Below are 18399 nucleotides of genomic sequence, written 5' to 3'. Positions count from 1 at the left end.
CAGAATCCTTCACAATATTTATATCTGACCTGTTTCAAAAAATTTTATACTATTTCTTTTTTGCAGACTTCATGATGCTGCAAAATAGTACAATAAACATTTAAATATTATTATTTTTTTAAATATTGAACTGTATACAGGGTGCTTTTAAACTAGGAGTGAAAGTAGGAATAAAAGTAGGAGTAAAAGTACTGTAGGAAAATAGGAAATTATTGTTATTTTGTATATGCTTAGTTACCTCATAAATAAAGAACATATACATAAACAGATATTTTATCTTTGACTTTTTCTTGTTCAAATATTTAAATTCAACAAAATTGCTGTATTGCATTATTTTGTCAGAGATGTTAAAAGCAATGTGAGGTTTCTGACCTAATTAAATCACAACAAGCAAAACCAAAAGGAGCTGTCGTGTCATGCTTTCTCCATCAAGCCTTATCATGTAAAATTTTAAACAGATCCAAATTACACATACTTAGTTCGTTAAGTTTGTGCAAGTTGTCAAGTTGTCAAAGTCAAAAAGCCAACGTATTATGGTGGTGCTCAGGCTTGCCAGGTCTTCAGGGTAAAACCAGCACATAAGGCATTCAGAACAGGGAGAGGGGTCACTAAAAGCACTTCACTTTAAAAACCCAAACTGTGACCATACCAAACCTTGTACTAAACTTCTAAGTAATGACTAACATTGCCAAACTTATTCCCCCATATGGCTGAAAATAGATCCAAATTATACACACCTAGATATACATAATATCGTATAATAAGTCTTCAAACTTATGGTCTTCTTTAACTTTAAACTTTTGGTCTTCAAACAGACCAAAGTATTGCAGTGGTGTGCAGGGTTGCAAGGTATTTAGAGTAAACCCAATGTACTGGTGAGTTAAAACTCAAAAACTTATTGATTTAGCATAACTCAAGATATTATGACCATGTCATAATCATAGTATTTATTGGTATCCTCATATTTAGACTCTGCAGTTGGCTTTATGCATAATTGATGCATTGCTTCAAGCTCATTCCTTTTGACCCTTCCCATTGATCTGGAATATCATCAATCTGGAATCGTCAGACCGCATGACCTTTTTTCATATCTACAAAGTTTAATCTTTAAACTCCCTAGGAGAAAGAAACTGAAGCTGTTGTCCTGATAATCCTCGCCAACATGTGGCCACCCAGCTGTTGAGTGTTATATATATATAACCATAGGTATATGTGATATAACCTGTTTTGTTTGTCAAGCTACAATATAATTAAATATAAAATATATCTACCTGAATTGAATCTATTCTAATCTAATTATAAAAGGACATTTGAGCTATGTTTTGCTCCTAAGTTTGAAGTGTTTATACATGCATCCTGGGGTGTTAAATTTCTGGGACACATGAATCAATGATAAAGGAGATCCAGGTCGATAATGATAACTAGCCTTTTTCTTCCAATCCACTACCATTGATTTAATCCATTGGTGCTTCCAGAATAACAAAATTTACTTCACGTTCCTCATCTATTGAAGCATTCTAATAAGCCATGGATTCAATAGCATTCCATGGCACTGAGACAAGCGCTTTCCTCTTGGTTAGTGCCATGGAGACATTGTTTTGGCTTCTAAAGCACAATTCCAGAAACGGAGTAAGAGCAGGTCCCTGGACTCACTTTCACCAGAGTAACATAAACAGAACAGCTGAGAAACCACTCAAAGAAACCAGCGCTTCCTTCACCATTTCTTTATAATAACTTAACATTAAATGTGAAAACTTTGTAAAAAAAAATCTCACACAACCATTTTACTTTGATGAGTTGCGTAAGGCAGTGTTTCTAAGTTTTTTCCTTTTATGTCAAGTAGATTTTTTGGACATCCGTGTTATTGTCAGGACCATTATTTTCCCATGAAACTGTGTAGATCTGCTGCTGCTAATAATACAGTACAGTAGGTTGAATGTTTTGCTTACACTAGGTTAATATTACTATTTCAAAGCCAAATATGAAAAATAAAGAATTATTTAAAGAACATACTGTATAAGAGATAAAGGTAAATAATTTAGTGGCATCTAAAAATAAATACATTTTAATGTTTTAATAATTAGGGATTTTTTAAATGTTGTCAAAATTAAACAATATTAATCTTGGGTTTCATAAAAACACTACTAAATTGACAGCCCACATCATTGAAAAGGGTCATAAACAGCTGATACAGATACATATTTGATATTTAGCTGTTTTTGTCATCCATACCTGGCAACCCTGAATGAGTCATAAAAATTAGATTAACACACAAATAATACTAAAGATAAGGTGTGCAATAAAGTCAAGTGTGTGTGAAGAAAAACAGTGATTGGGTTTCAGAAACTGAAGATGTTTCTTAAGGACATTCGAATCTCCTCTGAGACAATTTTTGAATGACCGCCACAACTGGAACATTCCGGATGTTTTCCCAGTTAAACCCAGACCTGAGTGCATCACCCTGACAGATGAACATGCACAGACTCTTCAGGAAGGGAGTTCATTCTTTCCAGTCCTGCTCTCATTCGTTACACAACAGAAGATGAGTTCATAAAAACAGGCATTGCCACAACGTTTAAAAGGGCATGCAGGTAACAAAAAAATAACAACATTTATATTATTAACATTTCTATGGTAAAACATTAATGAGTTCATATGTTTTTTTGTCAAGTTATCAAGCAATCAGTGAATTATTCTGCCTGGCCAAAATAGTCAATGTTTTGATTAAAATATTTAAGGGGCCTTTGAAAAATTTGGACAATTACTGCAATAATTAATAAGATGCAAAATTCTCGTGTCTAAGACAACCATATCTGACAACTTATCCAATGGTCATGAAAAAGATGTTACTTGTCAAATCATTGTCCTGTATCACAAGCCATACAGGATATTAACCAAAGAAAACTGAAAAAATGAGATTGCTGAAAAATTTAATAACTGCCCAACAAACATAAAAGGTTAGTGCTGAGCAGTCAACTTCAGGGAAGATAAGATAAAAAAAAAAAATGATGAATGGCTGTGATCTGAGATTACTTAAACACTGTTTATCTATTTAATAGTGAAAGTAAGAGCATTTCCATACACACAGTGTGACAAGAACTCAAAGGATTGGGACTAAAGAGGTGTGTGTGGCCATAGGAAAACCACTTGTTAATGGACATAATCAGAAAAAGGAGTTCAATTGGCTAGAGAGCATAAAGATTAGACTTTGGAGCAATTGAACAAAGTCATGTAAGTCTGACGAGTCCAGATTGAACTTAAAAAAACAAGGGTAAAACCCTGAAAAAGCTTCCGGGGGCAGTGTTATAATCTGGGGTTGCTTGTTCAGATGTAGGCTCAGCAATTTTATGTGGCAATAAAATAAAGTCAGCGGACGTCCTGAATGTACTGAACGATCAGGATATCACATCATGAGAAGCCATCAGGAAGCCTTGACGTTAACCAAATCGAAAGTCATGAAATTCTGTGTTATAGAGAAGACTTAACAGCGGGGTTTGAATCTCTCATCATCAGTACAAGTTCCTTCAAATGTATTCTCCTTGCTAGTTTCTGGTGAAATGATTTACTGCAAAATGATAACTGAATATAGCTCAACACAAAGAAACAGGAAGAACCAAAGCATAAACAGGCTAATGCTCTAAGGTTGTCTCAGGCAGGTGTGGAAGGTAGGAGGAAGGACAGCTGGAACATGGTTTCCATAGTTTACAACCTCTGTTTGTTCTCAGCAAAATACTTATAACTAATACCATGATCCTGCAACAGTACCACATTTACTGGTAACAAATTATGGAAAACGAAATGGTCCTAGTACAGAGTGTTCGAGAGTGTTGTGAAACACTACCCATTTCTTTTGTTTGTGCAATGCTGTCATGATTATTACCTTCATGAAACGATGTTTATCATTCAGTGGTCCAAGCAGGGATTTTTTTCAGGAGGATAAAGAAATGCATTAATTTTGGGCGGATGCTAAACAACAGTAACGTCATGGGACATATTATGGCGTAAGTAATGACTCATATTACTGTATAATCATGAGTTTGCTATTTAAATATTTACAGCAAAGTATTCTTGATGGTATAAATAAATTTTTTTAAAAATTCTGTGAAAGGAGATGTAAGTAATGACTTGATTTAATGAGTAATGAGTAATGAGAAAAAAAGACTTTGTCCACACTTGCTCTAACTGTTGGATTGAGATTTGCATGAACAGTTTTGCTTTCATGTCTTAATGAACAGTTTGTAAACTTGACAACCTTGCCACCATCATTTTTGACTTGTTCTTTAGAGACAAATTGACCTATGAATTTTTTTAATGTATGATCATATTGACATTTATTTTTACATATTTCTATAACGCTTTACGGCAATATAACGTAATTAAATTGAAATTAATCGGATCAAATGAAATAAACTAAGGGACACATTCATGTCTTGTTTGAGGGAAATAAATGTTAACGAATAATAATTATGACTTCATTCACCTGTTGTAAATATCATTATAGTGTGGTTATGGATCAACATAATAATAACAGTTATTTAACACAGCCATGGCCAAAAGTTTGAGAATGACACAAACATTCGATTTCACACTGCTGCTTCAGTGTTTTTGAATCTTGTTGTCAGATGTTACTATGCTATACTGAAAACACCCCAAATTCAGATGTTTTGTTTTACATTTACTTTTAGCAGATGCTCTTATCCAAAGCGACTTACATTTTTTTTTAAATCTCATTATACATGGTGAGGGGTTAAGGGCCTTGCTCAAGGGCCCAACAGTGGCAACTTCGTGGTTGTGGGGTTTGAACCTGGGATCTTCCGAACCGTAACCCAATGCCTTAACCACTGACCTACCCCTGGCCCTGTTTTAATGCCAAACAGTTCTTAGACAAAGCCCAGAAACAACCCCATGCATTAAAGGTATCAGGATACATTACTGTTGCAATTAGGCAAAAGTGATAACTAAGGGGCTCCGGTATAAAACATCGAAAAACTCAACAAACATTAATCCCTTTGAGAACTTGTGGTCATCCCTCAAGAGGTGGGTGAACAAAAAAAAAAAAAAAAAAAAAACATAAACTCAGACAAACTCCTAAATTCATTATGCAAGAATGGGTTGCCATTAGTCAGGATGTGGCCCAGAAGTTGATTGACAGCACCAGCCTCAGACCTATAATAGTTTAGGCACTGAAAAGGTGTGTAAAGGTAGAAAACCAGCCTGGTTACTCTGAATAATGAATTAAATCTTTCTGTGTCTATATGCATTTCCTCTGTGTTGTCTCAAATGTAAAAACATAATGGGAACGGTGTATTAGCTACGCCAAAATCCAGTAGATGTCCAGTAGGAAAAAGGACTTTAATGAATGGATGAAAAAAAAAACAAATAAGTGAATAAATGAATGACCGTTTTGCTATTTGTTGACTGAAGTTGCGGATGCTTCATGTTGTAGAAAGGAAGGAATGTTGCATGTTGTATAGAGGAAGGAAGTTAGAATATAATTCTGCCTGAATACATGGATATTCGCTTCCTAGCAGTAGCTGAGGAAACCAGTTATACAGGCTGTATAGACAGGTAATGGAAATACAGCTTGTCAGTAAATATCCACCCCAAAGTTACTGTAGCACTTTTTCTGCTTCCACGTTGCATCATCATAGGTCAAAATCAGGAAATCTTACTCTGGAGACAACTACATCATTCACATAACAGACAAGTACTGCAAGCATGTTTATGATAGATGTAACAATTGGGCAAATATATTACTTTCGCTGCTTTTAACATTTAAAAGGTTAGTCAAAGAAATTTATGAGGTCCTGGCACAGAAGTTTTGGCTTGCTCTGTTAAGCGTCCAGTAAAGGAATTGTTCAATCCTTCTCTCACTGCCATAACAGCATACATCACTTGGCCTGTTGGGTTGCTAAGCATTGTCTGACAATTGTCTTTGGTAATGATTTATGGGATAGTAATAGGTCATTTTGTATTTATTTGATTTTATTTTCAGTAAATAGGCAGGCCTACAGAATAGATTAATATACCGCCTTCTTATGGTAAAATCATGATAAGGAAGAGGAAATCTGCTTGGAAAGTGTTTCTGAGAAGAGGTAGGTAGTACAGTATTGCCCAAAGGTTGTTATAGCACAGAAATGTCTCTGCCGTCATAAGTAACCGTCAACATTTTCTTAACTGGAACTACGAGTGTTTAATTGGTATTACAAATATAGCAAATTTTACTTTTGCTATAATTGCATAATCTATTATTGTATTATACCTATTATAGGATGTAAATGCAACCTATAAGATAAAACTACAACATTTTTTTCTGTCGACTTAGATACATTTAAAACTCAGAGGATGTTGTAAAAGTTTGTGTGGTTCGTTTTGTCATATCTGCACTGTGGAGAAGGTGCTTGGTTAGCAGAACTTAATGAAGCTCAGTCTGGATGCATGTACCAGACCTCCATGACAGACACAAGTCTTTACAGTGTTTATTGCACCATATAACTTGGACACCCTGGAATAAACTCTAGCATTTTTTTTTCCTCTTCGATTTTACAATGCTGAGTAATCAACACCATGTTCACTACAGATAGTGTGAAGTAAGCAAAAACTATCATTTATGATAATTCTTTATTCTTTATTTTATTATTATGGGTTCTGCGAAGAAACAAGATTAGATGTCTGACAAGTCTAAATTTGCTGTTAGGGGCAAAAACAAAAGCAACTTGGATGACAGATCTTTACACTGCTTTTGGAAATGATCATGTTCAAGGCCATAATTGTTATGAGGATGAGGAAACTCTTAAATTAGAGGTCCAAGGATAGAAAGGCTGGGTGTCAGATGAGAAATGGGAAGTCTGCTGAATGTATAATGGCCCTCAGGAATATACAGTAGATTGTGAAAATAGGACAAGAATGGAGATTTGTAAAGCCGTTCCTTTTGTTAATCTTACCCTAGTTCTTGTTGAAACAAAGAAACCATATATTTCAGCTCTTGACATCCTGCAGTTTTCAGAATGGTACAGAGAATAAATCGTCCAAATTTCACTATGTGAAAGGTTTTTCCAGACCAGCGCACATGTGCAAGTTTAAACTGCTGCAGATGATTCAAAGACCTACTTTGCATTAATTCACCTACCACGGCTTCTTAATAGCCTGTGCATCATCTGTAGGAGGCCATTAAACAACTGTGCAGCTCATTGACTTAGTTAGTGAGTCATTCTGTAATTTAGGGTAAGAAATAAGTATAAAACAATGTTAGAGAGCAATAGAGAGCAAATAGTGGTTCATTATATACATTAATATACTCAGTGACAATAAGCTATTATAGGTAAAATATTTTTCAAATATGAGAGAGCACTGACCACTGCGTGTTTAAAATGTACAGTATGCCACAGAGAAGAATGGGATCAAGTGATGCTGCTCACTTGGCATTGGAACTAATAATTTTTTTTTTTATTTTTAACTTTTTTAGTATTATTATTATTTTGAAATAATAATTTTTAAAAATAGTTGTCTGTAACTGTTTTAAATCCATGAAAGCAGACATGGCAAAAATGATCAATTTGGCACCATTATGACTATTTTCAACCTAAGTGAAGCACAGGATGCACATAATGTGTGTTGACGTTATAACATGATTTCCTTTATTAGGTAAAAAATAATATTTTTGAAAATAAATATATTTAGAATAAATATGGGTATCATTGAGTTTGTATGATCTCCCCGTGCTTAGTTTCCTTTCACAGTCCAAAGACACTCAGATTAGACTAACTGGTGTTCCCAAATTGCCTGTTGTTTATGCGAGAGTGTGTGTGTATGTGTGTGTGTGTGCCCAGTGATGGATTAGCCTCCTGTTCAGGGTTGTCCTGCCTTGTTCCCCATGTTTCCTGGGATATGCTCCAGGCCCCCTGCGACCTTGTACAGGATAAGTGATATAGGAGATGAATAGATACTTAACATAAACAGACATGGAATTTAGCCCAAACTGTAAAATGACCTGTTGCTTCCAAATGTTGCTTCAATGTATAAATGTCATTTGTAAATTGTCATTTGTAAATTTATTTTTTTAATGTTCATATTCATATTATTATTATGCTCAACTCAATTTCAAATTTAACACTGCTGTTAATGGTACCATTGCCAGGTTGAGAACAAGATCAGCTGGTGATTCCATGATACTTGTTAACTAGCAAGTTACTTTTGTTTCCCTCCTGTCACCATGGTGGAAGATGGCCATGTCCAAACATCTGTAAAGCAGACAGATGAATGTGTGTAGGGGTGGAGGGGGAATATACATATGCATGGATGTTTGCTTTCCTTCTATGTTTACCCTACAGCAGAATTAATTAATGTGAGCCACATACTGTACCACTGAGAACAAATTTTTAATAAACTGCATAATCGTTGTTTAAGTTGTTCAATAGAACCTTGCATAAAAGGAGAGAGGAAGCTTAGATTTTAGAGAAGTGTTCCATTGTCTGACCACTTTATGTGATGAACAAGTTCTTTTGACAAGGTTAGTATTGCATGTGTGCATGCATGGCTGTGTTTGTTTGTGCTCGTAAGCCAAGTTAGAAGCCTGCGTTCTATTACTGTCACACGTCAATGACAGAATAAATCCATTATTAATTACAAGAGAACAACAAAACTGATCTGACTGTTTTAAAAAAAAATCATGCTGACTCTTGTTCATGGCTAATATCACTATGTCATTGAGTTTTTTTATTATTTAATTTTTGCAGGCATAAATTAATTCGTAGCAGGCCTGAGCTTCAATAATATGTTCATTTTCTGTGTTGCTTATTCTGTATAGTGTCAAAGGGACCCTCGAGCCTATCCTCAAGGCAAGAGACACCCCACATGGGGTGCACACACACACACACACTCACACATTCAATATTAAACTGCAACATGGACAAAATGTACAAATTTTAAGCATGCAGAACAGAGGGAAGATTCAACCCCGCAACCCTGGTAACTTGGTAGTGCACGGCAACAGTGTTAACCACTGAACCACCATGCCATCAGGACAATGTTTATTATAGGGATGCAGCTCCAGAATAAGTTTAGGGAATATGGGATATATGGGATATGGAATATGTAAATGTTTCATTGCACTAACTGGTTCAGAAAGTTTATAAAAAAAATGATTTGCACTGTTTGTTTATGGTCTTGACAGTTGCCAGACTAGATTTATTAGACGCACACTTGTTTTGACGCATGCATTACAGCTTTATTGCGAACATTCACTGCTTTTACAAGGGGCGTTCAAGTCAAACCTAGACTTTTCATTGTGTAGAATAACAGAACACCGTTATGAGAGTGAAAAATGCCTTTATTTTTTTATATAATCTGCTGCTACACTCGTGCATTTATCCCAACGTTTCACTAATGCTTGGATACCATCAAAGTAGAAAGGTTTTTTAGTACGCCACAGACATGATCAGACTGCCTGCTTTAAGTCTGAAATACTAAAAACATCACACACTTGTGGGAATGGCTTGGAGTGAGGTCAGGACTGTGGCAGTAACTCCCAGTAGGGTTCCTGTAATGTGCAAGTTTTGCTTGTGAATAATTTTGTGTATGGAGAGATCCATCTTCCTCAAATTTGCATTACAGTATTTGGCAGACGCCCTTATCCAAAGCGACTTACATTTTTTATCTCATTATACATCTGAGGGTTAAGGGCCTTGCTCAAGGGCCCAACAGTGGCAACTTGGCGATCATGGGGTTTGAACCTAGGACTTTTGCTTCTTGTGCATTGTGAATGTTTCATTGCGGCTAAAAGTCTCATGACCGTACTTTGCTTGAATTATTCTGTAAATGGCAAAAAAGTCTTGGACTTGAAAGTCCATCGTACAATCGGTGTTACATAAAATTGACAGCTATCACACACAATGCACAAATGCACAGGTGAACATACATGACATAGCATAGCTAGTGGTGAAAGCCTAACAAATTTACACTTCCTGTTATTTTGTTAGTCTCCATTTTTATTCAGCCAGCAGTGGTTAGTTATATCCCAGAGGAACATGTTGAACTGTCATCAAGACTCAGAGTCAGGCCCACCCTTGCCACATAAAAAAGATCTAGTTCTAGACTATAAAACAATGTCTCCTTTGTTTTGGTGATCACAAAGCTTTGGATATAGCAACATTAAGCAAAAATGTATGGCTTCTACCAAGCTGGAAATTATGACTGGATCAGCAGAAGATAGATAATTGCACACACTAAAACTAAACAATGGTTGAGAATGGCTTGGGATTTTCCTCCAGGAATTTCTCAAGCCCTGGCGCATATGAACTACAAGATACATTTATGATGATTTATGGAGTCAAATGTCATATTTCCCAACAATTGTGCATCAGTTTGATATAAAATAATTTGCTTAATTAACTACTGGTCCTGTGTTGAAACAATAGTGAGAAATTCAAAGTGTAGTTTGATGCAGTGGAAGGTTTTATTTGATGGTTTTTTTTTTTTTTTTTTACATTGCAGTTAAGTTGTTGTTGTTGTTGTTCTTTTGCATGGCAGTTAAAAATGATGATGATGTCACTACAGTGGAGCATCAAATCCTCACATTTTGGTTTGGCACAGGTTTATGCTGGATGCCTTTGGAGTCACAACTCTCCATTTTCATATGAGCTTGGGATCAGCACTAAGGGTGGCCTCCCACCTCCATGGGTGGGTTTGAAGGCATTGGCTGGACCTGGACCTTTTGCATGGCCATCCATCCATCTGGAAAGCTCTGTAGTCCAACTACGGACTGTGGAGGCCAATGGTGACCACTGTATTTATTCCTATTTTATGACTGTGGTAGGACCTCTGGTTAAGATTCACACATGCATTCACACACTACAGGCAATTTGGGAATGCCAATTAGCCTAATTTGCATGCCTTTGGACTGTGGGAGGAAAGCAGAGCACCTGGAGGAAACCCACCTAGCATGGGGAGAACATGCAAACTCCATGCACACAGACCCAGAGTCAGGAATCAAACCTGGAATCTGGAGGCAACATTGCTAACCAATGTGCCACCCTTTTGCATGGCAGACAACAATGAATACCTCTTATCCATGAGTGCACTGAAATCAAAATACAGTAACTTACCTAGTCCATATATACAAACACTCCCACTTCCCGGTAGGTTGATTAGACAATGTAAAATTGCCGTAGGTGGGAATGAGTGTGTGAATTTGTACTTTATGTGTGAGATGCCTGTCAAACAACCACCATCCCACCCAGGGTGTAAGTCCTACTTTCTGTCCAATGTGTGTCCAGGCTTTCCATGAAAGTAAAAGCAAATATACAGTATCTTTCCTATATGGAACTGATTGTAGCTGGGCAACTCCAACCAAATTAGTAATCAAAAATAAATGCAACAGTTTAAAAAGATATATTTTCATAGGACACAGATGACATCATCATGCTTACATTTGTTCCCCATTCCTTAAGTATCTCTGTGGAGTACATGAGTCCATGTGCTCTCCTAATCAGCTATGGGGAAAAACTGGATGAGAATGTTTAACGTTTGGAAATCAACTCCAAACCTTCAGCTGCAAGCAGAAGGGGGAAAAAAAGCTCTGCACACAGAAAAGCTTGCTCATGCAGTAAGGTCAGGCACAATCATGCCATCGTGCAGAGTTTGTAGAACCCAAAGCATTTCAGCCTTCCAAGATCCAGTGGTATGACTGGCCAACATAAATAGAAGACACATGAAGGTTATTGAAAAATTGGCCAAGTATCCATGTGACACAGCAAAACAGAACACATAACTAATGTCTGAACATGAGAACTCCAAACCCTCACACATAAACACACACACACACACACACACACACACACACACACACACACACACACACACACACACACACACACTAATCCCAGCACACTTGGGAGAAGGAGATGAGAACATATCCTCTTTGTATGGGATGGGCATTTAGATTAAGGCACTTTGGGTGGGAGAGAGAGAAAGAGAGAGAGAGAGAGAGAGAGAGAGAGAGAGAGAGAGAGAGAAAGAGAGAGAGAGAGAGAGAGAGAGAGAGCAGCACAGCTGACCTTCAGCAGTGAAAAAAAAGGAAGCAGAGACCCAATAGGCAGCCTGTTTACCAGGGGAGAGCAAAGTGTGGTAGAACAAAGCAGAGGAGAGAGTAAGAAGTTCTCATTGAGGACGAAAGGACTTGAGAGTGCAGTACCCACACCAGGTAAGATTTATTCTGTATAGTTGTTGTGTAGGGTAAAACATCAGGCAAACATGTGGTTACTTGGCAAGTAAAAGTGTATAGGGTTTCTATAGAAACCCTCTTGTGGGTGTTGTCTTCAATGTTATTTCCATTTTGCATGTCCAATAAAAATTGATGCATTATGCACTATGCATTAATCTAATGCTTTTTTATTTATTTATTAGGCAAGTGAACCATTTTGTTTACGCTTTATTTTCTATTCTATTTATCCATTGGTGTGTGAAGGTTCAGGAAAAACAAGTCCCAATATGCCCAATCACAATGATGTCTGTCACAAGTCTGTCTGCACTTTTCAAAAGCAAGTTCTTAAAAAAAAGAAAGAAAGAAAGAAGAAGAATTATCTTGCTTAGATAATTTACATAAAAGCTGTAAGGAACTTTTTTTGTAAGGAATGTTTATTGATTGCTCATAGCATCACAATTTCCAGTGCGTTCATATCCTTTTTTGGGCAAGTCAAGAAAGTGAACAAAAGAAAGTTTTTTTTATTTATTTATTTTTTTTTATTTCATTTCTGATGTCACCATTATACATAAAAGGAGCTGCTAAGGCTGCTTCTAATAAGATTTTCTTTAGATCTTATTTTCACCTTTTGAAAACTTTTCCCGGCCGAGGAAAAAAAAATGGATTTATAGAGAAATACGTACATTATAATGTGTTTTAATAAACACATCGATGAGCAGGAGCATTTTCTTGAACATCGGAATGGCCACATGTGTTAAGAACATGTGTTTGATGCAGAATTAATTGAATGCAAACATTGCTTTTGTAGTACAAACAGTGTTTCTTGCTTATGTAACATTCCTAAGCAGAACCAAGTCTCCTGGCAGTGATTTGGGTTATAAAAGAGGACCTTGGAGCATGTAAGGACCTTGCAGTCTGTAGATGAAAATCTGTTAAGTCTCTCATCTGTTTTAAGCCTCTAATTTCTGACAACAGTGTTATTGTAGACTTCTGAAGTACTGTAAAGGCAACTTGCAAAAGCACAAACACTAGTGGGAACTGGATGTGAATTCAAATTCATCTGTCGAGTAAATATCTTCTTTGAAAGCAGATAAATATTTTTGTTGCATAGACTTAAATGCAGGTTTACTGAAGCTAATTTCATATATGTGCAAAACCAACACATCAATGCACTGTGAAGTCATGATGACAGGCTAGAGTTATTTTGAGGATGAGGCTGTTTAAGGCAAAACTAATATTCCTTATTATCTTGAGAACTCGTGCAGATTTACATAATATTTCACCAACTTTTTGGTTGAGACCCACCCAAACCAAGCATGCAGCTGACTTTAAAAAAAAGAAGAAAAAACATATTTTCCCAGGATTCCTTGCTCCCCAGACTCCGCCCCTACATTCTGATGTTGTTGGTTAGATAGCTGTCACTCAGTCATATGGCTGCGATCCAGTGTCTATTTGTGATCAGGGTGTATCCCACATAATGCTGTCTCAGGCTGATCTAGGTTTGACATTCCTGTGAAATGAATAATAATTCATTAGCATATGAAAGACAACACTGAGCTCATTCATCTTCTGTGGCTGGGTCATAATTTCCATCTGTCCTAGAAGCAATTATGTCTCTGAAGTACTGTAACATGCAACACAATGTTTTGTTTTATCCTGCATCCACTCACTAGTGGAATATTATCAAAAACTATTACACTATTGTATGTGTGTGTGTGTGTGTGTGCGTGCGCGCATGTTTGCATGTCTTTGCCAACAGAACACAGCTGTCTTGTACTCGACCACATCAATATTAGTAAGAATAAACTTGACATATGTTTAGTAAAACCATTCCATTTGGAATTTTGTTTGATTTTTTTTTTTACTGAGATGCAATCTCTCTCATTGGGAGCGTGGAGAGAGAGAGAGAGCGTGGCATATGACATCATTTACCATATTATATTATGCAAGCTCAAATATTTCATTTACAGGTTTGTCATTTGTTAAAGCTGAAAACCAGAAGCGTAGTTCATGCATAGTTCATCCAGGGCAAAAAAAATTAAACTGGGCTCCATAGTCTCATCACTGACATATAAAAAAGCCTTTAATAATGCCAGTTGCACACAACGTTTGGAAAACAATGATATATAGCTCACTTCTTGGCACAATTAGACATACCTCCACTGATACAGGGGTAACTCATTCCCACATGTTGCCCATGGGAGGCATGAACCTTTGAAGTTGTGCTCGCTTTAACAGTCTGTGTTTCAGATGTGCGGTGAATTCAGGAGCAGACTCATAGAAATTTTACGACCACTGGCTTGCAGGTTTTCTCCAGCATCCTCCGGAACTTTGTTATTCTCTGTTTTTCTCATTGAGTGATACAGTAGCATCTCTGTGTCTGGTTATGCCTTGCACAAATCTTCATTTGAAGAGAAGACAGTGAGCAACTTGGAAAATCTGGCACAGGGTTGTTTGTTTAAGAGTGGGCAAGAGTCAAAATGTGGTGATGCATGTCTGCAATGATTTAACAAGGGAACGCTTGCACTTGGTCTGGGTTTTGCTTTACATGACTAATAAATGGCAGTCTATATCAATTGCATGACGAAAAAAATCCATAACACACCCTAATGTTATTATGGAAATTATTTAGGTAAAATGGCCAGGCATTGTAGGGTGAATATTTGTAATGGCATGTTACCTGGAAACTCCTTCACCTTTTAACATCTCATTAATTATCACAGATTAAAATTGTTTATATTTAGGTATGTGTAACACACATCTCTCCTTCCCTTTTTTATAATTTAGGACAATGAAGGCTGAGCTAGGATTCTGCTCTCTGCTTCTTCTTCTTCTTACCATAGATGTTTGGGGACAGCAATCCAGACCCCGACCTCGACCTCGACCAAAACCTCCCACCACCACCAAAAAGCCTCCCAAAAAGGAACCTGAACCCAAGGAGCCTACTGACTTTCCTCCTGTAATTTATGGTCCACCATCTTCATTCCCAGACTGTCCAAGGGAATGCATGTGCCCCGCTTCCTATCCAAATGCATTGTACTGCGAGAACCGCAACCTCCGCAAGGTCCCTGTCATCCCAGCTCGCACCCACTATCTCTACCTACAGAACAACTACATTGATTCGGTGACTGCAGACTCCTTTAACAATGCCACAGAGCTCAAGTGGATGAACCTAGGAAATAACCGCATTCGGTCTGTAGAGACCCAAGTATTTGAGAAACTTCCAAACCTGTTGCATCTGTATCTGAATAGGAACCTTTTAAAGGAAGTCCCAAGCAATCTGCCTGCTGGCTTGGAGCAGCTACGACTCAATCGTAATCAGATCTCGAAGATCGCTCCTGGAGCTTTCAACAAGATGGAACACCTTGCTCTACTCGACTTGCACCATAACAGGATTAGTGACAGCAACCTTGCCAAGAACATTTTTAAAGATCTTAAGAACCTGGTGCAGCTTAACCTGGCTCACAACATCCTAAGGAAAATGCCCGCAAATATACCCCACAGCATTGCCCAGTTGTTCTTAGACAGGAACAACATTGAGGACATTCCCCAGAACTATTTTAAAGGCTTCACAAACCTGGCCTTTGTCAGACTTAATTACAATCATTTGACTAACAAGGGCCTCCCAAAGATGGTATTCAACGTTAGCACACTGCTGGATTTGCATTTGGCGCACAACAATCTGACTACCGTTCCATTGTTCAACTTGCACCTGGAGCATCTACACCTTAACAACAACAATATCGAAAGTAAGTTTCATTCGCACTGCTTGAATTTTCCACTACCACAAATTACCTGGCATTTCCCATGTTGTATACTCCTGTGAGGAATTTCAATGAAACAATTATTGAACCATATAACAACAATTAAACACCATTCTATTCTTCATTTAGGTATTAATGGAACAGAGCTCTGTCCTTTTACACTGAGTGACGTGCCTGATCCAGACAACGTTCCCAAGCTGAGGTACCTGCGGCTGGATGGTAACCAGTTGACCCCGCCCATCCCAATGGATGTCATCATGTGCTTTAGAAATCTGCACTCACTAATGATCTAGAGGATGTCTGAAATTGTTGTCTATGCACAGTGCTCCTGTTCACTTGACAGTACTGACTGAATTAACAGTACTATGGGAAACACATTGAAACAGTTGCTTGATAGTTTCAGGAATGATTGCCTGAGCTTCGAAAAAAAAAAAAAAAGTATATTTATTAAACTTCAAATAGAAAGAAAAAGCTTTGAGCATGTCTGCATTAAAGATACCCATTCGATGTTATGTTCTTGTGATGCAACAGTATTAACTACAATTAAGTATCTATGAAATGAAGGTGCATTAACTGACATGCAGTTTTCAATCTACATTGTAGTTACTGTATAATGTACAGAACAGCTTAACTACAGTCGACTGGCTGATTATACACTTATTGACCACTTACAGCAGGAACGCCTTTACATGCGCTTATTCATGTTGTTATCCATTCAGTCAATCATGGCAATGGTGCAATGCACTCTGTTGTGCAAGAACAGATCAAGCTTATGCTAATGTTCATTAAACATCAGAATGAGGAAATAGAATGATGTTAACAGTCACATGTTTATTTGACTTGAAAATTATAGAAAATTTTGACCTCCTGGGCATCTTTTTAGAACACCTAGAGTTTGTACAGAATGGTGTAAAGAAGAAAAAAAAAACAATTGTGGTTGGAAATGCCTTGTTGAAGGAAGAACAGGCAAAAAAAGGCATGGGCAAAGTGGTTAAAGCTAACAGGAAGGGTATGGTAACTCAAATAACCACTCTTAAAAACTGGGGTGAGCACAGGGTGGGTTACAGTAGGGCACCACGTTAGCTGTTTTTATCATCCTTAACTTACATAAGTGGAACCCGATTGCTGTGCTGTAGTCCAGTGTTTGCATATTATGCATTCTGAGATGCTTTTCTGCTCACCAGAGTTGCAAAAAGTGGTTATGAGGGTAACTGTAGACTTGCTTAAAGCAGACTGTCCATTGTCCAAATGATTGGCTGATTGGATAATTACATGAAGGGGTACAGGTGTTCTACACTGCCTAGCCAAAAAAAGTTGCTAATATTTTTCTTTGACCACTTTTAGATTTCATTAACATAGATTCTCAACTTCTCAGTCCTAGAATATGCCTGTCCCCTATATCTGGGGAGAAAAACTCCACTGATGTGATATCATGGTCATTCAGTACATTTAGGTCGTCAGCTGACTTCATTTTACTGCCACGTAACGTTGTTGAGACTAGACTTGAACGAACCTCAGATCATAACACTGTCTACAGAGGCTTGAACAGTGGCCACTATGCATGATGACGCACCCATGACTTGGGAATAGAGTCAATCTGGACTCAGACCACATGATCTTTTTTCCATTTCAAACTTTATGCTCTCTAGCAAATTAAAGGGCATTCTTTCTGATTAGTCTCACTAACAATTGATTTCTTATGTTCTCACAGCTGTTTCATCCCAATACTGTTTGTTCTTGTCACATTGTGTATAGAAATGATCTTCCTTTTACTATTAAACATAGCTTTCTACTCTCTTTTTATGTCGCAATCTCACCAAATTAAGTGATCTCCAATTGTGCGTATTTATGTTTTTCCCCCTACAAAGTTGACATTTCAGAGCTACTCTTTTAGGTTTTAATAGAGCATCAGACAGGGTTTGGCCCCATTGCAGTTATTTGAATGTTTTCATTGTTTGATGGAGACTACTAACTTTTGAAATAGTGACTTTTTTTGGCCAGACAGTCGCCAATGAGTGTATGAGAACTAATACAAGAATATAGTCACTTTGAAAGATGAAGAAATGGAACTGGGAACAAAGTGGCTACCATGTAGTTTAAACTGTGCTAAATGTGCCTGTGTGTGTTATAAGAAAATATGAATAAATAATTTCTTCTTGTCGCTTGCCTTTAGCATCTTCTAAGCATAAATAAAACTTGTTCTTACAGTAACTTTAAGGTTGTCCCTCAACCATGACTTATATGATCATTCTGTGCTTCTATTAAACTTCTATTGAAGAGATAAAGAATCAAAGAAGTCCTCAGGAAACAAAAACTACTAGAGGTAACCTGAAGATAATCTGTCATGCAGTCTGTATGTTTTTATCATTTAATTCATAGTTGAAATGTATTTATTATTTATTTAGGTTCATTAATGGTAGAGTGTTACAAAAAGAA

At 37.2% G+C, this 18399-nt stretch overlaps 1 protein-coding gene across 1 annotated transcript; it reads left to right on the top strand.

Annotated features, from left to right (window-relative positions):
- Positions 1 to 12032: 12032 nt before the first annotated feature.
- prelp (proline/arginine-rich end leucine-rich repeat protein) lies at positions 12033 to 18174 on the top strand. The gene is made up of 3 exons (XM_053483775.1): positions 12033 to 12199; positions 14987 to 15948; positions 16093 to 18174. The coding sequence occupies exons 2-3, from the start codon at positions 14991 to 14993 to the stop codon at positions 16254 to 16256; spliced, it is 1122 nt and encodes a 373-aa protein (XP_053339750.1). The 5' UTR covers positions 12033 to 12199; positions 14987 to 14990; the 3' UTR covers positions 16257 to 18174.
- The last annotated feature ends 225 nt before the right edge of the window (positions 18175 to 18399 follow it).

Source organism: Clarias gariepinus, chromosome 23 (genome assembly GCF_024256425.1).
Source record: "Clarias gariepinus isolate MV-2021 ecotype Netherlands chromosome 23, CGAR_prim_01v2, whole genome shotgun sequence".
Lineage (NCBI taxonomy): Eukaryota > Metazoa > Chordata > Actinopteri > Siluriformes > Clariidae > Clarias > Clarias gariepinus.
The sequence above is the reverse complement of the archived record's forward strand: the minus strand, read 5'-3'. Positions and strand labels throughout refer to the sequence as shown.

What these genes read in the sequence shown, in the direction of transcription:
- prelp (XM_053483775.1), top strand. Translation starts at nt 14,991, where the DNA reads ATGAAGGCTGAGCTAGGATTCTGCTCTCTGCTTCTTCTTCTTCTTACC. An exon ending in TAACAACAACAATATCGAAA is followed by an intron (nt 15,949 to 16,092) that starts GTAAGTTTCATT and finishes TTCTTCATTTAG; the next exon opens with GTATTAATGGAACAGAGCTC.